Source organism: Carcharodon carcharias, chromosome 11, assembly GCF_017639515.1.
Source record: "Carcharodon carcharias isolate sCarCar2 chromosome 11, sCarCar2.pri, whole genome shotgun sequence".
Taxonomy (NCBI): Eukaryota; Metazoa; Chordata; class Chondrichthyes; order Lamniformes; family Lamnidae; genus Carcharodon; species Carcharodon carcharias.
In genome coordinates this window covers 160591758-160617273 of record NC_054477.1, presented here as the reverse complement: position 1 = coordinate 160617273, position 25516 = coordinate 160591758, and the positions used below count along the sequence as shown (strand labels likewise).

Here is a 25516-nt window from a genome sequence, read left to right as displayed (position 1 = left end):
TAACCTAATGACTCATAAGCTTATGAATGTACCTCAATTTGAATGATTAATAAAGATTATATGCTGAGGCATATATAAAATGGATAAAGAACATTTATACATTTAAGGAAATATACTTCACACATTAAAACATAATAGGTGATAAATCTATATATAGCTAAACAGAATGTGTCAGATGCTAAACCTTTCCTGATTTTCCATGGACTTACATTATCAATGTTTCAACTGAAATGTAGAATAATGCTATAGGCAACTGTGAAATAACAATTCATTCCAGAATGTTTCAAACGTGAAGAATGACATGCACTTATATAGCACCTTTCATGATCTCAGGGGGTCTCAAAGTGCTTTACAGCCAATTAAGTTTTTTTTAACTGTGGTCACTGTTGCAATGTAGGAAACGTGGCAGCTAATTTGCCAAAAGCAAGTTCGCACAGGCACAATGTGATAACGACCGAATAATCTGTTTTTAGTGATGTCAGTTGAGGGATAGGTTTTGGCTAGGGACAGAGGGAGAACCTCCCCTGACCACCCTCCGGTCTTTAATGCCCACCCGAGAGGGCAGATGGGGCCTCAGATTAATGTCTCCAATTTTAGGTCTAGAAGGAAATATGCATTCAATCGTGATTTAAGTGACTTGTTCACTCTAGAAAAGCTTGAGAAATTGGGCTGTTAGCAGCAATTGGACACTCACAAGATAATGGTGATGCTTAAAGTGCCTTATTTTGTTTAGTGCCATGCAGGAACACCTGTTCTACATTATTTACAGTACAAAATGACAAAGATGGAGTGTTCAGCAGTGCTATTTGCACTTTGAACGCTACATGACTTCCAGCCCTATTGGAGCCACATGTAACTCTAGATCCAGATTACATGTTTGATTTGAAAAAAAGGATTTTTTTTTTTTGGACTGCTCTTCAGCTTGATTTTACAAAAGCCCATGTGTATGGTAGATGTGAAAGTAAAGCACATCAAAAGCATTTCACTTTGTATGCAGCAATTAATTTTATTCAGATGATGGTCTTGAGTCACTGTACAGTTAAAAAGAATTTCCAGTGTTCATAATTGTAAGCAATGCTGATGCAGTGAAGCAATCTTTGTTCAAAAAGATACAACAATAAATCTTTGGCAGCAGAAAATACAATATGAGAACAGAAAATTATCACTGCGTCAAATATACTTCAATCATTGCCTTTTATAAAATGTTAGAGTGGAATTAACCATAGGATAGCAAACCAATTTTAGAACTTGTCCATTTTTAGATTTGTCATGCAATAAAATCAAAAATACACCTCGATTAATTAAGATTTCTTTTTAAAAAATTTCAGGAAATATTAAAGAATATCCAACTCTGAAGGAACCAGATTTGCTGATGAGCAGGGCTTGGGGCAGGGTCAAATATTTCTTTAATTTTAAATTCGTGAAAAGCCCTGTTTTTCTGAGGGGCTTTCACAGCAATGTGAATTTCATTTGGGTTCCATAGTAACCAAAATTCGGCCCTTTGCAACACTTGACCCTTCTGCACAGGATGCTCTGCTGCACCGTGTAACAATGGGTGATTGTTATGCTTATTTACCCTGTTAAAAGCTGGGCAAACCTCTAGTTAAAGAGGCTTGTACCCCAGCCTGTTAACCAGCCAACACATCTGACCTGCAGCAGTGTTATTTTTTTAAATGTGATGCAGAAACTGACAGGGGTCCACCCAGACAAGTTCTGCTGCACTGTGCTTCTAATCGTTGCAACAGAAAAAATTGCTACAGCTTGGTATCTATCAGTGTCCCTAACTATACAGTATGAAGTTACTGGGGACTAGTTATGCACGGCTGCTGCACTCAGTAGGTGGGGGGGCTTGGTCTAGACAATCTCATATGACTACACCATGCAAAAAATTGAACTAAATGTTTTTTTTTAAAATTACCATGGCACAGGCCTTAAGGTATCACATTATTAAACCCCGGCAGTGATGCAGTGACCTCCATAACACTTCCCACAGGCAACTGGTCTCTGTCTTCATTTTCTACTGACCACTGCATCTGCCAAGTGATCTCTGGCACGAACCTATCGCCTCTCGAGCTTTCATGCTTCTTTGATGGCTGAGGCCAGTGTAATGATGTTCTGTGCCTGCTTCAAAGATGGCATGTCGATCATGCTTCCATGAAAAGTGAAGGCTCCCTGGCACAAGTAAAAAAAAAACAGGAAGAACAAAAACTTTCAGCTTCTCAGAACGACACAGTTTCACGTTTTATTGAGACTTCCCTTCCCATTCGTGCACTGCAAATTCAAGTATTTGAAGATTGAAAACGTTAAAGCTAAAATGTTACCTTGCACAGAGAATAATATTAAACATTTTCAAATCAGCTCATGCAAGACTTATTACAGTAAAAAGGCACACGCATTTTCTCTCCATGTTGGAGTTAACACAGTGCACCAATTTATTTCCTATTACCTTGGCACAATAGACTATTATCTAAAAATATAAAGTTTCCTTCAAATGCTTCACAATTAATAACTGCATACATTTCCTAATATGCACCTTGCAAGTAAAAAGAACACAAAAACAAATTTCATAGGCATTTTATATCACATTTCATTTTGCAAGGAGTTAATTTCACAGAATTGTAATTAATTGTAAAGATTTGTTTCTGTAACTTATCAAGTTTTATGAATTGCTACTCCTGCAACTGAAGAAATAAAAATAGAACATTGTTGTTCATGCCAACAAATATGATTTTGCACAAAAAATTCTTAGAGAGGAAGACCACAAGCTAGGGCAACTGTTGGGATGGATGATGAAGATTATGTGGTGTTAAATAGTTCCTATGGAAGAATTCGTAGGATGCAAACATAAGGTTCTTCTAAGATAATTAACTGACAATGTCGCGATTACCACAAATTCTTCCTCGAGGCTATCCTTAATCTGAGCATCAGTGGGACAAAGCGGGCGCAGACTGTGGATCACCACTGAAATATATATACAACAATAACCCACAGAGCAGGAAGCACAATGCGATTCAATGATGCAATAAATTAGGAAAGCAATGCGACATCACTAATTTACTTCTATTTGCCACACTAATGGGCCTCAAAATGTTTTAATCCCATTTGAAGAATTTAGTTCTCATACGGAGACTTAATAACCTTAGCATTCACGTGCAAAAACAACAAAACTTCAATTTGGTTGTTAACCAAACTGTTCAAATAATTAAGCAAGGATGTGGTGTACAAGTATGAAAGTTCACCTTTCCTAGTTTTTGATGTTCTTCAAAAGCATCAATCAGTTCCTGCGCCCATTTCATTTTCTCAGGGCTTGGTGAAAATGCTTCTTGTACAATTGGAATCTGACTGGGGTGAATCACTTGTTTACCTGAACACAGAAACCACATCGCAATTTATTATTCTTGCACAATACTCACAAAGATATACGTTCAGAAATATACAGCACATATATTAATTGTGAAATATTGACTAATATCCTGCATGCATCATTACTCGGCCCAGCTGTGGGATTTTGTCACATCCATCATCCTCTGTAAGGGCAACTGCTTCTGTTTTATATTTGCACACACAGGTATATCTTTCTTCAACATATCTACTGTGCTAGCAATGAAGGTATTAAATAAGTAGGTTATTCAGGAGAATTAACCTTTCAATTAATAGTTTCAGTATTGTGCACTTTATATTGAGTCATATAAATACTGTTATTTTGTGCTTTAGAGATAAGAATTATCTGTGTACATATATTTACAACAATCATTTCACACCTTGGGCTGTTAGATAGAACGTTCTGGCCACCTGCAGACCATTGAGAAACAGAAACACTCTCTATAAATTAATTATGGCAATTAAGATTTCTTTTTCGACTGCAAGTACAAATTACTTGTGTTGAGTTGACTGTTATACATGCAATTTACTGAGTTGCAGATCTCACCTCACTGAATACATTTGGTTAGAATGCACTTTGCATTCACATCACGATTTCGTAATACCTATAAGTTAATGTTGTATGTTACTGGGCACCATCATAAATGCAATTAAACATTTCTTAGAATTTCAAGTTAAATTGCAAATATTTAACATTCTAAACTAGAGACTTCCAGTTGTTATTAATAAGAATACAAAAGATAAAATGTGTTTGATTTGATGCAAGAAATGTGCAAGGTCAGATGTTAGTCATATCTCAGAACCTCAGTTAGGCAACACTGCTAGAGTTCCAAATACATAATCAATATATATTATTTTATACAGATATATATCTCTATAAATAATAGTGCGCTTTATTATTTTTATATATAATTATAATAGTGGGTACTAATTTATATTAATGGTTAGTATATTATACATATTGCATGAAAAGTGTATGATGGACATGATATAACATATAAATTAATGGAATTTGTCCTGTAAGCCTCCTGATCAGAGTCACAAGTTTGAATGCTAACCTTGATTAGACACTCAAATTTATCTGACTTCACTGATCAAGCTTCCTTCAACCAGCAGTCACAACAGCAGCAGAAATCTTCTATCTCCGGGCACAGTGTGAGAAGGTAAACAGGAAAAAACTGGCAGGATCAACTGTGTCCAGAATCAACAAAGTGCTTCCAATCTGCTGACCATGGGACAGCGCAGCTGGATGCTCTGGACATTCCTGTGTCTCGGATTATGCTGCCTCCCAGTCAAAGAGGGAGAGTATTGCTGGGTGCGAGCACGACGAGGCCATTATTTGTTTGTGTGTGTATGGACATGAAGGGGTGAGAATCATGTTTTAAGAAGTAAAACACGAATTAGCTGCATGCTTAATGTACCTCTGAATGTCGGTGAAAAGCTATAATCACTGGATTCTCAGCCTGTTAATGGTACAAAATGGAAAATTCCCTTCATCACTGTCATTACTTTGACCATTGTATGCAAACTTTAAAAATAATCTTTAAGTCGATTTCCATTGTTAAATTTTTCTCAAATTCAATTCCTTAATGAAAATACTTTGAAGTGCAAAGCCTCAAATAGTGAGCTACATAAGCAAAATGACTGAATTGTTACTTAAGCTTGGCCCTGTTAGTTTTTATTGCAGATTGTGCTGACTGACACAGAAAATCATTCCTTAATAAGCCTCTGCAAAAAGACACTGTATAAAACTGATAAATTTGTGCCTTACATTAGTAATCGAACTACTGAATGCATGGCTTTAGAACATTTCATATATTTATTTACCAATCTGCCTCATCTAAATGGATAATCCAAATAATCTGCTACTATTAGCAAATTAATTAACGTTTCTGTAAGCTCTCAAAATTATCTCTGCATCAGAAAGAACATCCATCAAAAAGATTGTCATTACAAAGTGAAAGTATAGACATGCAAGGAACTTATTTAAGGTTTATTCATTTATAAAAATATTAATTAATATTTAATTGTGGTGCTTTTAAAGTGAACCCCAGAATATCGGCATTAAAATACTGATTAAGTTGTTTTGAATGCTATAATTGCTGTTTTGTCAAAAAACTTCCACTGCACTTTTTTTAAACTTGTATAAGTTCATATTCATAGTCAACAATCATATTGCTCACTTAACAGAATTGCAGCAATCAATTGCAATCAGCATCATGGTTACATCTCTTGAAACATGTTTCAAATTGGTTTCTCAGGATTTAATTATATGAGCTGCCAAAAATTTCTTAATAAAACACCAAACCATATTCACAGGAATGTTGTTCTTCTCTATAAAGAAAATGTTTGGTTTTTAAGCGCAGTAAGGTGATATTTCCAGTGGACAAAAATTACACGCATTAAGAGCATGAAAATCAGAAAAGATTGCTAAAGCGTGATAATTTGCAGTTGGGGAAATGTGTCATCCTACAACACCATTTGATGTGTCCTGTTCTTGATCAATTTTGGCCCGATCCATGCTGAAAGGATGACATTAAAGGATGACCTGTCCCAAACCCCTGTACAAGTTAAAAACTAGTTTAATTTCAAAATTTATGCTATTGGTACAAAAATGTTAATTTTTACTCAAAAATACCATTTTAGCGAATGCATTGCACATACCTCAGGGAGAGTTTAATGTGCCGCACAAAACTGGTAACATTTTAGTGCAAACATTTCCCTTTTCTGCATACAGTTTTTTCCAGGAGCAGTGAAACTATAGCTCATTTATAGCTCATCATGTTTAATAGGGAAAGAGAAAAAACACAAATGTTGGAAATCTGCAATGTGAAAAACACAGAAAATACGGCAAACATACAGCAGGTTTCACTGGAAGGGACATGATGGGCAAATGTCTTCCCTTCTGTGCTCTAAAATTCTATGATTTTCTGATCAGCATCTGAAAGTGCAAGGTTAATAGTTAGGATTCCAAAAGAGACTCACAGCTATCCTCCTCTTTATGATGCTGTTTGAGTATTTTTGGTGTTTCCTGGTGAATTTTATATTTTAACTTAAGGCTGAGTTCATTATTTTTGCATAGTATCTCTAAGTTTTACTGTCAAAAGTCATTTTACATTTTTAAGTAATAATGAGCAAATTACCTCTTTAATAATATTTTTCTTTGTCACTTAAAGTATATTAGAAAGGAAAGATACCACAACAAGAAGTAATGGGGGAAACTGAAATCTTATAACACTCTTTGCAACATCACCTGTGTAATTAAATCAGAGAATGAAATTTTCAAAAACAATTAACTTATTTTGCTTAACTTTGAATAGAATTTCCGAATAATCAAATTGATATAAATTGTCATTATTTAAGCACCTATGGAAATATGCATGCATTGGTGCTTATTCCTTATTAAATAACGATTTCTTGTTAAATAATTAAAATATGAGGGCTCAATATTTAAACTTTTTCTTAACTATCTCAAATTCCTGGCACGTGATATGTTGTCTGATAACCTCCCTTAAAACATCAAAAATATAAAAATCATTTTTGATGTCATGTCCAGAGCAACATACAGGTAGACTTCTTGTTCTGCCCACTATTATAAAATGATTTAAAAAAGAATAAGGGGCATGATCAGCTGTTAAACATACCAGTGAACCCCATCAAGGCACCCTCTCTCGATTGCATATAAAGGCCCTCCTCATCCTTGTAGTCAATATAGACAAGATCTATGGCCTGGAGACAAAATGCCTTTGCTGTAACAACAACCTTCTGCCTCGCGTAAACAAGCTCTCGAGCATCTTTAGTTCTGGTGGCACCTGCAAATGTGGAACAAGAGTAGTGAGAGCACAACTGCGGTATTTCCTCAAGGAAATTATTCCACAAATCGGTTTTAAAACAGTCACGTTTCATGAGCTACACACATTTCTTTCCTACTAGACATTACAGAAGCATTTCATCTTTTAAAATAATTGATACGTGCAAAATGAATGACCATGAAAATCGTGTAAGATATTTAATCTTCCTGCGAAAAGCTCAATGAAAGTATTTCTTGCGATTGGTAACGATTCCCATGCTTTGTTTTGGTATTTCCGGCTACAGTAAGTAACAGTTAGCTGAATTAACAACTCAAATACTGAACAGAATCTAATATAAGTAAAAAGTTTGTTTGGAAATGGAAACGAGGAACATGTAAATACTTTATGAATTTGTTTTTAAAGTTAGCTATTAATTACAATCATCAAAAACAAATGAAGATAAAAAGAACTATACTTAGTGTGGATCGAAGCTGGATTTCAGTGTTACAAAATAAAGTTACTAATTTAATTAATTTGTTTATAATGTAAAAATGTGGAGGATTTTCAGACACATTCTAGAAAAGTAAAATATAAAGAATGAGTGTGTCTGTACGTGACAGCTGAAGAAAGGAGAAACACTAAGAAAAGGGCCCTTTTTCTCACCTATGCTGGCACAGAAATCATCCGATCCAAATACAACTCCGTCGAGTCGGAAGCCAGCATGTGCACCTAGACGCTGTGCTTCTTCACATCCAGCCTTCAAGACAAACAACATTTCACAATGCCAATGTCAATGGGTTCTACACACCTGGTAATTTACAAACATGGTTTCAATCACGCTAACATATTCGGGGGCTATAGCACATGTAATAACCATTCAGCCCAAATGAAGGGCTGTGAAGATTTTTCCCTTCTTGATTGTTAAGTGCATGTGAAAATTCTATTCTGTAAGATTTTCGGGTCGCTAGATAAAAGGAGACTAACTTAATTTAGAAAAAGAGTGTCACCATATTTATCTTTTCCCCTGGACAACTCCTTTAGGAAAGACAACACACAGACATGTATAACCCTCTATAATTCAGTAACTGTGTATTTTTCCATTTATTTTTCTTGTGGCAGTCTGGTTAGCGAACTTCAAGAAGAATTTGATTATATCTTTTTTGGGGATTGCATATTGGTGCTGAGACACAATAATCTTAAGTAATTTTTAAAAAATGCATGAAAAAATTATGTTAGTGTCAGGAGTCTTGTATAACATTACACATTTCTGTTGTTTATTGAATACCTCATTAATTTCACACATTCTTATTTTTAATGCTTTTCAAAATAAAACAAGCTTCTGGTCATAAAATAATTTATAAAACAGTATTTATGATCAAATGTTAACTGGATAATTTTAAAATTAGTTTAATTTGCATGCTGGACATGTCCCAAAATTTTCCCTGATTGCTTTGTGATAAATAAAATTAAATATTTATTTGAATTTGTGTTACCTGGACTGAGTTTACATGAAGGCACGTATAGCTAACTGGATTCAAGTATTGTAATGTCTTAATTTTTAATTTATGAAACCATGATAATAGAGAATCTACATATGAAAAAATACTTACTATGCTTTATTTTGCATTAGTCTTTTCGTCCATGAGTTAAAAAATGATTTTGTTTGAATATATTTTTTGTTACCTTGAAATTCAGCAATCCTACTGCCGTCTCCACAAAAGTGATTAAATTCATTGGCTCCTTTAATGTCCGACCCTTGGTGTATTTTGAAAATCTGTCTGCAAACTAGAAATGGAAATCATTTTACTTATTTTTTTCCCCCCGGCTTTAAAAAAAAATGAAGAAATAATGCCTGAAAAGGTTTCGATTTGTACTCCAATGTTAAGTAATTTTATATTTCGTAATAAGCATGATTGCATTCTCAAGGCTCCTTTAAACGATGCTGAAAATCGAGTTTTATTTCAAACATTTCTTTCAGATTATTAAATATTTAAAAGGTGTTTTAAAATAAAATTTACACATTGATTTTATAAGTCTCACATCATTAACACTCAGATCTATGTTGATCTACAACTTAAGAGTGGCTAAATATTCACTTTTAATTTATTGATGTGGTAGTATCCTAATTTCAAAACATGTACAACTAAAAAACATACACTTTAATGTATTTGATTCCAGCAATAATCGCAGAAATTAACATCTTCACATACACTGCCTTTTTTTGCTTGCAGTTTACACTGAGGTGGCACCAGCTCTCATAGTGGTTCATTCATTTTTGGGAGCAGATTTGAATTAAACTGGACTACGTTATAAATACACATAATATGACACAAAGTCTAATAATTCAGAATTCTGAAAGGCAGGGATTACAACGGACAAATCCTTTTGCCATTTTATTATGCTGGTGGTGTAATTCCCGAATGAAGAATCAGCCTCTCAGACTGGCAAGCTCTCTCTTCAGCTTTTATACTATATGATTTTCCCTAATACTTTGAGTTTTAGTTGGGGTGTCATAAAGAAAGCAGGTTTCTTTCTTTGAACACTGAGGATTGGAAAAATTGTCGCCAATTCACAGCCCGTACTGGGTTGTCAGTGGGGTATCCCAAATTCCAAAATCTATCATCTGGAAAGATACAATAGCTCTTGCACACTACTCTTTTTTTTCTTTCAGAGGCAGGATTAGAGTACAAAACGTACTACATTTTAGTTGTAATCATCATAGTTCTATAGCTGATGAAAGTATCTCAGGTAAACCAGTGAAGACAAAAAAAATGAACATCTAAAAATGTAAAGAAAATTCATTTGTTGAAGGATTTCAAATGAAAAAAGGGGAATTTTAATCATCTCCCCATTCAATCTCAGTTGGGTAAATCATATCTAAGAGATTTGCATAAATATAAACCATCAAAGCCTTTTCATCTTCAAAGGGGGTTTCGGGACCCTATAAGCTTTGTACTGTAATCATCACAGGTCACAACCCTGCAGGAGTAGGGCTGCTATGGCAACATAAAAAAACTAATGCTACAGGCTTAACATAATATTCTGGTTCATAGAAAAGTGCAGTGACAGAAATGCCTTTTACAAACTGCCAACTTATATTACAATACCTGAATTTCACTTTTGACTGCATTAAGTCCCAATTGTTCTATTAATTACATATCGTAGATGCAATTAGTTTTGGATTCACATTTTTTTTTTAAATAAAACAAATTATTACTTCACTTTGTTATACTATTTTCACCATACCCACACCCATCGACCTTTACCCCACCAAAAGGTTCTTTTGTTTGTGCAATTTGCAGATTCAAACCATAAGTTATCTACAGCGAATATTAACCCACAAAACAGAATGCCATGGTAAACAGGTTTCAATTAATTTTTTTTCTCTCTCAAAGAGACGATTAAAAGTTTCCGGCTTGGTCCAGTGTTCACTGCACCGAAGTAAAAGAAAGAGAAATTGGGGAGGAGAAGTAGCAAGCCTCAGCAATTCTTTCAATTCCAAAGCACACCCAATACTTTGTTGGCAAGAACGCACATTGTTCAGGATTTGCGGTGGAATTGTTTCACAACAAAGGAGTCAGAGTTACGCTTGTTATAGTCCAATAAGCCATGCCAGTCAAACAAGTGCCCAAAGCCAGGACAAAAGAGAGCAAGAGATTCTCACACAATAGACAACAAGCAAGTCCATCTTTTAGTTACAAAATCAGCCTCCACGTTTATTCTTAATATAATTTTTTCTTTCCCCCGAACGGGCAAAATGAACAGTAAAGGGATTTCAGTAATGCTTGCAACCTGGAAGAATGCAAATGGGTGTGTTCAAACCGGGATTCCCCATGAGAAATCGAAAATTAAGCAAAGGACGGTCAAACAGAGTTATCTACCAACTCGTAATGTTGTAACCTCAACAGCAGAGAAAGGGGGGGGAGGCAGGGGGTGAGGGCAAAGAATGAAAAGGGACTATTTTATAAGTCACTGTCATTCTTGTTGCAAAAGCAGCCAAGGCACTTTTCACTGCTGCTGAATACTCATATTAAGACCCTCAATCTCTGTAGCCATCGCAAAATTTAAAAAAATTATAGACACAGGCATAGAGTCAGTTTTAGTGGGTGAATTTACTTATATTTTCATGTGAAAACAACTGCAGTAAACACTTCAGAATAAGTAAGTATTTCACTTGTCAGTCATAAAAATCAGAGTTAAAGACACTTTTATAAACTTTTATAAATAGGTTTGCTTCAATCCTATTTAAGATTAACTGTTCCTATATTTTATACTCGTCCCTATTTATTGAAAGCATGTTAAGGTAATGAGGGCTATTTCAAAGTTGACTTAAGTAATTTGATGTGTCTCCTGTTTTTATTTCAAGACTTTACGGGCTTAAAAAACCCCAGCCATGGAGCAAAAACACACCTGCTAGCAATTAAAAAGAAACAAATACAGAACTATTCAGGAAATAATATCTGTAGTAATTAAAAACAGTGGTTAAAAGCTTCCTGTTCATTTCTCTGGTTTGCCCCAAGCACAACCCCTTATATTCCTTTTCCTCTTTTTCATTTAACCCCTCTCTCTCTCTCCCTCTACTTATACCAGCTTCAGTTCATTCTTTATTTTCCCAGCATCAGAATCCCACTTTCAGCCAGGGTCGGAATTGTCAGAAGGTATGGGCAGTTCAAACTTTCCTGACCTGATCCCCCCACCACCCCCACTCCCTTTAGCCCAAATGATCTGGTGTGTGATCAAAGTATGAGTCTTTGCCAACTCACCCATTTTATTTCTTCGACAGTTTCCACTTTAGGGAGCATCAGGGTTGGAGGAAGCGCTTTAGATTCTAGGATAACTTCCATGTCCAACTCAGCCAGGCCACTTGAGACAGAGTTAATCCGCACACATAGGTCTGTGCAGCCTACATGAGGTTGAGTGAGCATCTTTGCGATTGTCAGCCTTGCTTCTTCCTTTAACCAAAAGAAAAATCTATTCTCAGAGGCGACTTGTGATTTTAAAAACGATGGAATGTATCATCAAAATAAGAAAAGCATTCAACAATTTATACTGCCTGCAGTAGATTTTAGTAATCAATACAAATTGAACATGGATCTCTGGCATCGATATGCAGTGAAATGAACTGCACTGCAATATAAAATAATCTATAAAAAATCAGCAGTTTCAGGCCTGCTGTATTAAATTTAGAGGCGTCTGTTTCAAAGATTCAGCTATCTCTGGTGCTGGATGTTTGTGATCAGATTAGAGATTTGACAATCTTCTAGTTAATTCACCTTGCAAGGCCCTGGTGATATTTTTTTTTGCAAAATAGCATGGATCTGCCACACGCGACACAAATAAATATGCTGCTGATTAGGAGAGGAGAAATGAAGCCAAACATTGTCAGGAGTGTGGGCACAATTGCGGATTTGAAACAGGCAGATGTAAAAACTATGCCAAAGCGCAGGGGGAAAAGAAATGGCCGTAAGATTTGAAAATGTGGTCTGAGTTAAATGGCGTGAGGAAACAGTAGCTTACAGTTGTCAGATCAGATCAGAAATGGGCACATAAAGTAGCTTAAGACAGCTCTGCAGAGCCACTGATTTACGGGGTTTAGGCTGCTGATAATTAGAGTAAGCACAGACACAGAATGAAGTGATGGCTCTCTGCAGTTCAAGTGAAAAGAATAATAAACCCCAAGGTTAATGAAACCTGAATCAAATAGCCTTGAGCCTGGTATCATCACACTTTCATGAAGGGCTAACACATGCCAGTCAGTGGGAGGGTGAAGCTGGAAGCGGCTGGTGATCATTACTATAATGCATAAAATGCTGCAAGTGAAAAAATTAAATAAATAAAGGCGCATAGGAACCTGCAGACCAATCCAGATGCAACTTTACAATAAAAAAAATGAAAAAAGTACAATGCAACCAAATTGACAGCTGCTCATCATTCCTGCCACAGATGAACTCAAAGACTCTTGTTTCAACAACCAATCAAATCACACTTCCAGTTCCATATAAATCATGCTGAGGATGGACTTAAAATGGACACAGCTCAAGATTTCCATATTGTTAACCGTTTAACTCTTCAAGTTCCACGCACGTTCATTAGTCAAAATCAAGAAGTTGTCCCGCAAGCACCCAGGAATGATTACAAACAAACCCAGTTATCACAGAACCATACAGCCTAGAAGGAGGCCATTCAGCCCACTGTGTCTGTTCCAGTTCTTTGAAAGGTCTAACCCATTAATCCCACACCCCCTGCTCTTCCCCCCACAGCTCTGCAAATTTTTCCCCTTCAAGTATTCATCCAAATCCCCTTTTGAAAGTTACTATTGAATCTGCTTCCACCGCCCTTTCAGGCAGCGCATTCCAGATCACAACAACTCGCTGTGGAAAAAATATGTCTCCTCATCTCTCATTCTGACTGACTAAGTGGAGCTTATTGTACATGCAGAACAAACAGTACATTTCACAGTGAGAGAGAAATACTCATTCGACCACCCTTAATGGTTGTTTTAAGTGTCTGAGCTGCTTTTTCCTAAAGATTTAGTAATGAAGCAGTGCTCCCAAAAACAGCCCCAACATTGCTTTGCTATTCAAGGCACTGCATTAAGTAGGTTTCCTTGAAAAATGTTCTTGTGTCCATTCATTTGTACATAAGATGGATTTAAATGTGTCAAAATAGATTTGAAATCCTCAGCAGACCCTTTGGTTTCTAATGGGACCTGACAGTAACGGAGTTACATTAAATTATCAGTCTGGCTGCTCGGTGCAGCAGCTGAAAGTGTTCCTAGTTGGATGTTGTAGGTAATCTCAAATGGTCATCTTCATTAGAAATGATCCTGATATTCAGCCACATGGACATTTTCATCAGCGCCAGGCACAGACACCCAAAGCAGATGATATTATTCCCACAGCGATGCAATCTGGTGTTCTACTGCAAACAATCTATGTGACATAGTTAGAAATCAAGGCCACGTCGGCACAAACAAAACTTCCTTTGAAATAAGGAAACCCAAAACTAAAACACTTCACATTTTTCTCTGGGCTTGAAACGCTACCTCTGAAGTGCATTTCAAATATAAAGCCTAATACTTCCCCCCTCACTTTTCTGCATCACAAAATAGCTCCACACTTTTCCATGGATTTGTTTGCATTATCAACCTCATGTGGCCTTTGCAAGAATGTAGAATTGTCTCATAGGGAATGATTCTGAAAGCTCTGTAGCCTCTCTAAAAAGTCTGGCATTTCACGATAGGCTGAATGGTCTCCTTCTGCATTACATTATTGTAAAATGCATGATTCTATAAGTAAATAGTGTTTTCTGACTCATATCACTGATAAACAGGTAGAATTCCCACAATGCAATGCTCTCAGGGTAGCGCCAAGGTAACACAATAGCCTTCTCCAGTGAGCAGCATTAACGTGTCTTCCATCATCACCTCTTGTTTTAGATTCTGACGTTAGAAACACAGACCAACGCTGTGAAATTCAATTTTTAGCTCTGTCCCATAACCGCCTAACAGCACAGGAGGACCAGCAGCTAATAAATATGTTATTGTGCTGACTATCACATACAGCTGTGTGCTGATGAAAAGCCAAGAGACATTATGATTTCCACTATCATGCAGCCACAAACACCTGGAGCAGAATAAGGGCCGTGTGCCGACAGGGAAGGAAGGCTGCTCTGGCCCAACGCACAAGACGTCAATGATTAAAGATGAGAACGCGCGTGCAGCCGCACAAAAGAGGGCAACAAAAAGATTAATCAGCAGCCATTAGACCCACTAACCAATCAGCCTTGCGCATTCTGAGCTCCTGAATGATCAAAACTGCAAAGAAAACAACATCCGTCCACTTTCACACTCCAGTGGAAATGGTGCTCCCTCACGGCAGGCCTGCACAGTCGCACCATCTGGAGAATAAATCGTGTGTGAAGTACAGTATAGTTTGGGACCGAAATCTGTGGCGGCAACTCAGCGGTTAGTTCATTAGTTCCAAACTTCCAGGGATTAGTCCGGCATCTATTCTGCTGTCAGAAGGGATAAGACAGACAGAATGCAAAAACTTCAAGGAGGACTGGGACAACCAGGGAGAGGGGGGGGGGGGCAACCCCAGGGCTCATTTTCAAAGTGCAGAGTATATCCACCCTCAACCCCCATCAAAATTGTCAATATCATTATTACTAAACAAAATGATTAATTCATTTGTTTGACCGCAGCATATTAAACAAGTCACATGATTGAACAATGTTTCAGTTCTTCAAATGGGAGTGTATTAACAAGATAGTATCACACAGCATGATATCATAGTTTAGTGGTTACATTACAATAGTATGGTCATGGGTTCTTAGACTAGCGTTGTCTGACACTTCAATCTGCCATCTACATGTATATAGGTACTCTTATTTTCCCAGAGGGGAGACTCGCTTAGCCTCAAGATAAAAAAAAACACACAAAGGCTATTTAAACATAAGAATTTATTCAGTGTGGCACAGTGATCAGTTAGGCAACCAGCATCACTACATCTGGTCATTATCACTCTGATGTCTGTGGGTTCAAGTCCCACTCCAAAAGACATGGGCGCAGAAATCTTGACCAACCCTCCCAGTGCAGTGCTGAGGGAATGCTGCACCGTCAGAGATGCTGCCTTTCAGATGAGATGCCAAATCAGATTTGGACATGACAAAGGGAGATCTAGCCTCAAAGTCCTCCTCATTAACAGTTTAAATGCACCTAAAAATGGGGGGCCAACCTGGTGAAGCTACATGCATGCCGAACAGCAAAAGCAACACACGTTAAACAGAGCTAAGTGATCACACAAACAACAGATCAGATCAAAGCTCTGCTTTGCTACCACATCCAGTCATGAATGGTGGGCAAATAAACAACTAACAGGAGGAGGAGGCTCCACGAATCTCTCCATTGTCAATGAAGGGGGAGCCTAGCATGCCAATACAAAAAACAAGGTTGACATGTTTGCAAGCATCTGAAGCCAGAAGTGCCAAGTGGATGATTCATCTCGGTCTCCTCTTGAGATCCCCACTCTCATAGAAGCCAGTCTTTAGCCAATTAATTCCATGTGATATTAAGAAACAGCTGAGTGTACTGGACACAGTAAAGGCTATGGGCCCCAGCAACATAACCACCATAGTGCTGAAGGCCAGCGCTCCAAGACCAGCCGTGCCTCTGGCCAAACTGTCCCAGTACAACTACAACACTGGCATCTACCCAAAAAATAGGTAGAAAACACAAGGCTGACACCAAGTCACATGAGGAGATATTAGGATAAGTAATCGAGAGTTTGGACAAAGGGGTAGGCTTTAAGGAGCATCTTCTAGCAGGAAAGAGAAGTTGAGAGGCAAAAGGTTCAGGGAGGGAAATCCAGAGCTGAGGGCCTGGGTAGGTGAAGGCATGGCCACCATGGTGGAGTGATTAAAATTGGGAATGCTGAGAATTGGAGGAGAATTGGATGGTTGTAAGACTAGAGGAGATTACAGAGATTGGGAGAGGCGAGTCTCAGGGAGGATTTGAAGACAGCGATAAGAATTTAAAAATTGAGGTGCTGTTTAAACGGGAGCCAGTGTAGGTCAGCAGCATAGGGGTGAGGGGTAAATGGGACTTGGTGAGAGTTAGGACATGGGCAGCACAGTTTCATATGAGGTTAAGTATATGGAAGGGAGAATGTGGGAGCTGGCCAGGACTGTCTAGTCCAGAGATAAAAAAAGGTATGGATGAATACCATCTACAAGGTGTAGCATCTTGCTAAGGCTTCTTTGACACTACCTCACACACATACTGCAGCTAGCCAAGAAGACAGCTCATGACCACTGTAGGATAAATGACTGAAAGCTTGGCCAGTGATCGGTTTTAAGGAGGGCCTTAAAAAAGAAGAGAGGGGAAAAGCGGAGCGGTTTAGAGAACGAATTCCAGAACATAAGGCAGACAGAACTGAAGGTTAAAGGTGCTTTATGAATGAAAATTAATGTTGCTGATGCAAAACGCTTATTTAATGTCTCCACCATTTTTTGATCACCATCTATAAAATTGATATTCCTCTTCTCTTAGACGTCCCATTTCACTTTTGCCAATTCATCTTTTTACTGGTGTCTATTTTGAAAACGGTAGCTGTGTTCGAATTGGGTGGGTTTGAGAAAATTGCATGAGAGATTGACAGTGGAGTTGAGAAAGGGCAGTGAAATGAAAAGACCGTTGAATAATTTAGTCCTTAGTCCTGTGCTGGACTGAAGCACTCAAATGCAGTTAAAAATCTTTTGATCAAAGAGATAGGTTGTAAGAAGCATCTTAAAGGAGGGGAAAGAGGTGGAGAGGGAGTTCCAGGGTTTAGGGCCTAAATGAATGAAGGCATCTAGGATGCGATATAGAAGATTTATTACAAATATTAAAGATCATTAGCCTTAGCACCAAGGTAGTATTTTCATTAATCACATCTTTCACAATAGAGGGCAAGTTTTATAGGAACTCTGTGAAGCCTACGGGTGGGGGGTGGGGTTGTGATTGTTTTGCATTGTGGGATTCATAGGCAGTGACAGAGTTACGATGTTAGCTGCTTAATGCTTTCAGCCACAGCCAACATAGGAACACAATAAACAGCAGCTTCACGTTCTGACAGTGGGAAATGATGCCATGCAACCCAGCACTCAGCAACAATAATCACATGTCAGCACCTTCATGAGCAGGAAATAAGCCTGTTGACCTCTTGCGAGGCACAAGAAGGGCAATAATCCACATGGGCTGGTTGGACAAGTATAAAAGTTGATTAACACGAGTCAGCATGGGTTTGTGAAGTGAACGTCATGGCACAGGCATAGTGGGCTGAATGGACTCCTTCTGCTGCTATATCATTTTATAACTCTTGCAAGCTGCCTGTCTAGGAAACAAGAAAGGCATGTTTTACTGAAGCAGCTGGTGACATTACTGAAGAGGTACAGTGGGGAGAACAGCTTTCTTTAGCACTGGACCTCACTTTCCCTAAACAACAGGGTAATAAAAAAAAATAAATTCTCTTGAGGAAATAGCCAGGCACTTAAAAGCTATTTTGACCAACAATAGGGTGACAGAATTTCAGAAATGATTTATGGTATCAGCTGTGACTCAGTGCATTCTCACCTCTGAGTCAGAAGGTTGAGGGTACGAGATGCCACTCCAAAGACTTCAGCACAAAATCCAGGCTGACACTCTTGGTGCAGTGCTGGGGGAGTGCTGCACTGTTGGAGTTGCTGTCTTCCAGATGAGATCTCAAACTGACGCCCCATTTGTCCTCTCAGGTGGACACAAGATCTCATGGTCACTATTTTTGAAGAAGAGCAGGGGAGTTCTCACAAGTGCTAATATTGCACAATCGTCACAACTAAAAATCTTATAAAAATGTCTGGTCATTGTGGCATGGCTGTTTGTGGGAGCTTGCTGTGCACCAATTGGCCACTGTGTTTCTTACATTACAAAGGTGACGAAATTTCAAGAGTGCTTTTGAATATCTTGAAGTCATGAAACGTGCTGTAGAAAAGCATGTCTGTCTTTGGAAATCAGACCCAAAAATGTCACCTTGAGGAAAACTTAAGAATGTAAATAATTAGCAGCCCTTTGTAATACTGCACTCATCCAGTAGGTTCACAGTGACACCTTGTGCTACTGCGTGTTTGCATCTTCATTTGTGTGCATTGCGCAGTACCTTCTTGTTTAATGCAACACCATCTTCACAGTCGAGGACAGCACAATCTACACGGAGACTGGTAATCTTGTGGAGTTTCCTTTCATCATTTCCAGGAACGTAGAGCACCGCTCTCCGAGGCACATACTTGTGTGTGGTGTTTGCACTGCAGGTGTAGTGACAACACTCCACAGGCCTGAGAGTGCTGCATGTCTTGGCAGAGTTACCTCTGAAAAAAACAACGGCAAATGTCATTGAACATTCAAAGTCAAAGGAAAACAAAGAAAAACAGGCTTCAAAACGTTGCAAGCAGATTGGAAAAGCTAATCATCCATTTACTTTCTAGGGGGAAATATGATTAGCATCAGCACTGGCATGTGAATTTCTGCAAGTTATCCAGTAGTACACCTTTCATAACAACTTGACGTACAGTATAGGGTGACTTAAAGACAATGTTTTGTGTGTCCTCTTGGGTACTGGCTTAACAGAATGATTCACTAAAGGATCAGGCTGAGTTTAATGGCTGTACTAAATGGGAGCAGGAGAGGGTGGGGGTAATACGGAGTTGGAGAAGATGTAGGGAGAATGGGAAAAGGATAAGGAGGATGGGCAGCTGAGTGGGAAGAAGTGGGTCACACCAACATAAAGTTGCATTTATATAGCACCTTTAACATAGTTTAAAAATAAAAAGCAATTATCAGATAAACTTTGGCACAGAGACACATGAGGAAATATTAGGACAGGTGATTAAACGCTTGATCAAAGAGGTAGGTTTTAAGGAGCGGTTTAAAGGAGAGAGGCAGAAAGGTTCAGCGAGGAAATTCAGAGCTTAGGACCTCAGCTGCTGAAGACACGACCACCAATGGTGGAGTGATGGAAATTAGGATGCACAAGAGACCAGAAATGGGCAGGCGGCAGAGATTTTGGAGGGTTATAGGGCTGGACGAGACCACAGAGGGGTGAGGTCATGGATGGATGTGAACATGAGGAAGAGAATTTTAAAATAGAGGTGTTGCTGTACTGGAAGCCAATGTAGGTCAGGGAGTTCAGGGACGCTGGGTTAATGAGTCTTGCTACGAGTTAGAATATGGGCAGCAGAGTTTGGAGGAGTTCAAATTTCCCAAGGGTAAAAAGTGGAAAACCGGCCAGAAGAGCCATGAAATGGTGAAGACTAGAGGTACAAAAAAGCGTGGCTGAGTGTTTCAGCAGTAGGTGGATGAAGGGAGGATCAAGGATGGGTGATATATAGGCGATGGATGAAGTAGACAGTCTTGGAGTAGATACGGGGAGGAAGGGTGGAGAATGTTTAGCATTTTAATGCTGGGGAGCTACAGTTTTGCAGAGCCTGTTTTGATATTCTGTGCAAGGGAGTATAGGGGGCTGTGGGTCAGGAACAATTTCCCTGTCCACAGGGAAGGGACTGTTAGACTGGGTCAAGGTCATTATGTCTTTGGAGCTTAAAAGAATAGAAGTAATCTCATTGAAATATCTAAAATACTTAGCGGGCTAGATGCTGAGAAGCTGCAGAGTCTACAAAAAGGGGTCATCATCTTAGGAAAAGGAATTGGCCATTTAGCACTGAGACCAGGAGAAATTCCTTCGCCCAGAGGCATGTGAATCTTTGGAATTCTCTATCCTACACAGTCATAGATTCACCATCACTGAGTATATTAAAGGCCGATGGATTTTAGGGTGGGAAGGTGGAGTTGTAGTATTGGGTGCCAGAGCAGTGAACTCAGGTTTAATATATTCCTTGAGGTTTCATCACATGAGTTTCTGCTGCCAGTCAGCCCAACCCCAAGCTCCTGTAATGATTGCCCAACATACCCAACCATGCACCACCTTCCAACAGCAATCAGAAAGAATTGTCCAACTCAATAACTCCTCACTGTCAGTCAAACAGTGCCATTTCCATGTCCAATATTTTTACAACTAATGGACAAAAGTGTCCAAAGAAAAATGAAAAAGAAGAAAAATGTTTTATTGCCCCTATCATTTTTCTCCTAGGTTTGCTCACAGTGGTGGTCTTGAGGATTTCTGGAGGGAGGGAAATCCTAAAATGGGTCATCTTGCATATCACTTTATCATACATTCTCAGATCTAAATATGTTACAATTAAATGTACCGACAGTAATGTGATAAAGACCAGAAAGTCTGTTTTAGTGATGTTGGTTGAGGGATAAGTATTGGCCAGGACACCATGGACAACTCCCCTGTTCTTGTTTGAAATAGTGCCGTGGAATGTTTTACATCCCTCTGAGGAGGCAGACAGCACCTCAGTTTAATGTCTCTTCTGAAAAATGGTACCTCCAACAGTGTGGCACATGAAGTATAAAGTTCACTGACTGTGCAGCCATGGGCACATGGCAATCACAGGACACTTCTCCCAGCGATCCCAGAATATGCCTCAGTGTACCCCCACCCTGGGACCCTCTTCAAAACACATCTAGACTCTGAGATTTCATCAGTGTTCTCTCAAATCTCTGACTGATAACCATAGGGCACAGATTTAAGGTAATCGGCAAAGAACCAAAGGCAAGATGAGAAGAATTCATTTATGCAGCAAATTGTTGCACTGCCTGAACGGGCAGTGGAAGCAGATTCAATAGTAACTTTCATAAGGCAACTGGATCAATACTTGAAGGGGAAACATTTACAGGGCCATGGGGTAAAGGGCAAGGATTGGGATGAAATAAATAGCTCTTTCAAAGAGCAGGCACAGGTGCAATGGGCTGAATAGCATCCTTCTGTGCTGTATCATTCTCTGACTTCACATCTGCTTACAATGTTTATGTCCTTGGTAATAATACTTGGCATCATTATTGCCCTGCTTCGACTCACCATAAGCAACACTCTGTGAGAAATCTGTTTTATATATCAGATAGCGACAGGTTTGTGATGCTCCTTGCTATGAAGTAGTCTTTGTCATCGTCTGGGTGCACACAGAGAACCCCGAAGATTTACAGCACAAAATAAGCAAATGAAAGCTAATCTCATTGCCCTGCTTCCTCGGCTTGAGATAATTATCCGTTTTTGCCTTAAAAGATGCAATGGTATCTGCCAAAGTGTTCCCAGTGGCAAAACATTGTACGCTAACAATTCTGAAGAAATGTCTCCTCGCCTCTCTGAGTAGAAGTCTTAAATTAAAAACCACTCATCACTGACTCCCAAAGCACAGGAAATGGTCTTTTCCTTTTTGCCCTATTAAAATCCTTTAGAATTTTAAAAGCCTCTATTAAATTGCATGGTCTCCTGTACTCCAATGGAAGTAATCCCAGTAACTTGAACCTTTCCTCATAACAATCCTGCTTTATCTCGCTGAACCCAATTATATGATCTCTATAACTTAATGCGCTTTCTACAAATGTGGCCTCACCATTGCCTTGTACATATTTATCTCACCTTGTAGCATGTATCCAAAAGCTTTCTGAATACCTTTCTGCAAAACACTTTCAGAGACTTGAACCACCACCCCAGCAAAAGTAAGAACTTGCATTTATATAACACATTTCATATCCTCAGGACGTCCCAAAGCGCTTTACAGTTAATGAAGTGCCTTTGAAGTGTAGTCACTGCTGTCATGTAGGAAATGCGGCAGCCAATTTGCACACTGCAAGCTCCCACAAACAGCAATCAGATCATCTTTTTATTTAGTAATGTTGATTGAGGGATAAATATTGGCCAGAACCTTCCTGCTCTTCTTCCAAATAGTAGCCATGGCATCTTTCATGTCCACCTGAAAGAGCTGCCGATGCCTTGGTTTTAACGTGTCATTGGGGAGATAGCAGTTTTGACAGTGCGCACTCCCTCAGTGCTGGATTCTGTCTCCAGCATGGGGCTTGAAGCTACAACCTCTGACTCATAGGTGAAGGGGGCTTCCCAGCAAGCCACAGGTCAAAGATCTCTCTAAACTTGTCCCAAACTAGGAGGGGGTGCAAACCACAGGGGAAAGGCTGAATAAATTGAAAGGTACTGGAGCTAGCCAGGCAAACGGGAGGTTTCTGTGGAAGGGTCATGAGGACTCAAAACGTCAACTCTTTTCTTCTCCGCCGATGCTGCCAGACCTGCTGAGTTTTTCCAGGTAATTCTGTTTTTGTTTCATTTAACATACCTTCATTTGAAGTGATGAGATTAGGAAAGGATAGTAAGCAGCGACAAGAAATAGTGACGCTGATATATTCTTACAGCAGAACATGGCACAGAAAGGAGATTTGGGTGGGAGGAGGCGGTACTTGGGGTGAGCTGGTCAATATGTCACTGAAGCCATCAGCACATCATGCAGCAGCAGTAAAGAAAACATATAGGATCTTGGGCTGAATAGAATCACATGATGTATGGAATGGAATCACAGAACAATTAATATAAGTTAGTCACTAATAAATACAATAGGAAATTCAGGACAAACTTCTTTATCCAAGAGGGGTGAGAATGTGGAACTTGCTCCCACTGGCAGTGGTTGAGGTGATTGGTTTAGACACATTTAAGGGGAAGCTAGATAAACACTTGAGGGAGAAAGGATTAGAACGATATACTGATAGTGTGAAATGAGGCTGGACTGGAGCATGAACGCTGGCATAGACTTATTCGGCCAAACGGCCTGTTATTGTGCTATAATACTTGTACTTGGAGGGAATTCCTCGGCTTAGAGCTGAAGCCCAGCCACCAATGATAATTGATGAAAACTGGGCTTGCACAAGAGGCCAGAATTGGAAGAGCGCAGCGGTCTAAGAGGGTTGCAAGACTGGAGGAGTTGACAAGGTAGGGAGGGGTGAGCCCATGCAAGAATTTGAACTAGAGGATGAAAATTTTAAATCTGAGGCATTGTTGGACTGGGAGCCATTGTAGATCAGTGAGCACAGGTGCGAGCTAGGATATGGGCAGCAGAGTTTTGGATCAGTTCAAATTTATGGAGAGGGTAAGGTGCTTAACTTAGTGACGGATTCTAAACAAGAGCCTCAGCTGTAATACTGTGTTCAATTCTGGGCACCACATTTTAAGAAGGATGTCAAGGCTTTGAAGAAGCTGCAGGAGAGATGTATCAGGATGATCCAAGGGATGAGGGTCTTCAGTTAAGTGGAGAAGCTGGGGTTGTTCTCCTTAGGCCAGAGAAGGTTAAGGAAAGGCCTAACAGAGGTTCAAAATTATTAGTCTTGATGAAGCAAATGTTTCCTCTGGCAAGTGAGTTGGTAGCCAGAGGTCACAGATTTAAAATAATTGGTGATACAACTGGAGGGGAAATGAGGAGAATTTTTTTCACAGAGGGCTGTTCAGATCTGAAATGCACTAACTGAAAGGGTGGTGGGATTTAATTGCGTGGCGACTTTGAAAAGGCAATTGGACAAGTATTAGAAGTGAGCTAACTTTCAGGGTAGTATGGGACTAATCGGATAGCTCTTTCAAAGAGTTGGCACAGGCATGATGGGTTGAAAGGCTTCGTCTGTGTCGTAAGGTACTATGATCCTACAAAAGAGGGATATGGTCTCAAAGTCAGATCAAAGGAGGTTGAACAGGCACCTTAGCTTTAACTACTAAACATAAAGGATGGTGTACACATGGAACGAACTGTCAAGAATGGAATGCAGGCTGATTGTGCTAATAAATTCAATAAACAGAGGTCAAATTTATATCTTATGAATGAGCAGGAAATTGGCGACTCATTTTACATCCTGTCCAACTGGAGCCAACAGGAAGGAAAATCGGTCAAAATTGATCCCAGAGTTGGATGAGCACCTGGTGAAAAGTTTGATAAGGAAAGGAGAGGTATTCTAGCCTCTTGAGTATCTGCAATTTCCATCATTTCACCACTGACAGCTGTGCCTTCAGGTGCCTGGGCCCTAAGCTCTGGAATTCCCTCCTTGAACCTCTCTCCCCTCCTTTAGGGCATTCTTTATGACTTTTCTTGGTCAGCTGTCCTAATATCTACTTATGTGGGTCAATGTCAAAGTTTGCCTGATATCACTCCAATGAAGCTCCTTGGGCCATTTTACCATGTTAAGAATGCTATATAAAGGCAGGTTGTTATTGTTGTATAATGATATAAAATGCTGTAGACACACAGACTGCCTGATGGATTGCAGTGGTCCTTTTGGTCCTGTGCCTTTCTATGTCCCTGAAGCAGAGTGCATGTGAACTGGAGTGACAAAGAATGGGATAACTCCCAAATCTTCCACCAGGTGGTTCAGGGCAGACTGATAAAGTAATTCCCATGGGGAAAGTTAAGCACAGGCAGCAGCACAGAAGGGGGGAGCTCACCGCCGTGTCCTGGCCAATATTTATTCCTCAGCCAAAATCAGTAAAAAAATAAATCTGGCCATTAACACACTGCTTTTGTGGGAGGTGCTGTGCGCAATTTTGGTTGCTGTGTTTCCTGGCATGACGAAAGTACTTGGAAAATACTTCATCAGGTGTAAATCGTTTTAGGACCTCCCGAGTTCGTGAAATGTGCTATAGAAATGCAAATTTTTCTTCCTTTTACAGCCTAGGAGTCAACCTCAAGGTGCTAAATTAGGAATTCAGTCATCTTGTACTGTAACCGAAGCAATTCATTAATTAATAAAATTAATTTTCAGTTAATTAAAAAATATAGAATTGAAAGCTAGTCTCAGTAACATTAACCATCAAACTGAGATCAGTTGTTGTAAAAATCCATCTGGTTCAATGATGTCCTTTAGAGAGGGAAATCTGTCATCC

The 25516-nt window shown here is 39.2% G+C and overlaps 1 protein-coding gene across 3 annotated transcripts in view; it reads right to left on the bottom strand.

The window, feature by feature from the left end:
- Positions 1 to 986: 986 nt before the first annotated feature.
- The window catches only part of clybl (citrate lyase beta like), a 105683-nt gene continuing 81153 nt past the window's right edge, over positions 987 to 25516 (bottom strand). The window contains exons 3-9 of one of the 3 annotated variants that reach the window (XM_041199961.1): positions 18848 to 19055; positions 11936 to 12124; positions 8856 to 8957; positions 7836 to 7929; positions 7026 to 7193; positions 3240 to 3364; positions 987 to 2172 (exon numbers count right to left, since the gene is read on the bottom strand). In XM_041199961.1, the coding sequence (XP_041055895.1) occupies positions 2077 to 2172; positions 3240 to 3364; positions 7026 to 7193; positions 7836 to 7929; positions 8856 to 8957; positions 11936 to 12124; positions 18848 to 19055 (982 nt within the window). In that variant the 3' untranslated portion in view covers positions 987 to 2076. Of the gene's footprint in view, positions 2173 to 3239; positions 3365 to 6238; positions 6323 to 7025; positions 7194 to 7835; positions 7930 to 8855; positions 8958 to 11935; positions 12125 to 18847; positions 19056 to 25516 lie in introns of those variants that run through there. The other 2 variants (XM_041199962.1, XM_041199963.1) reach the window with 2 other exon arrangements.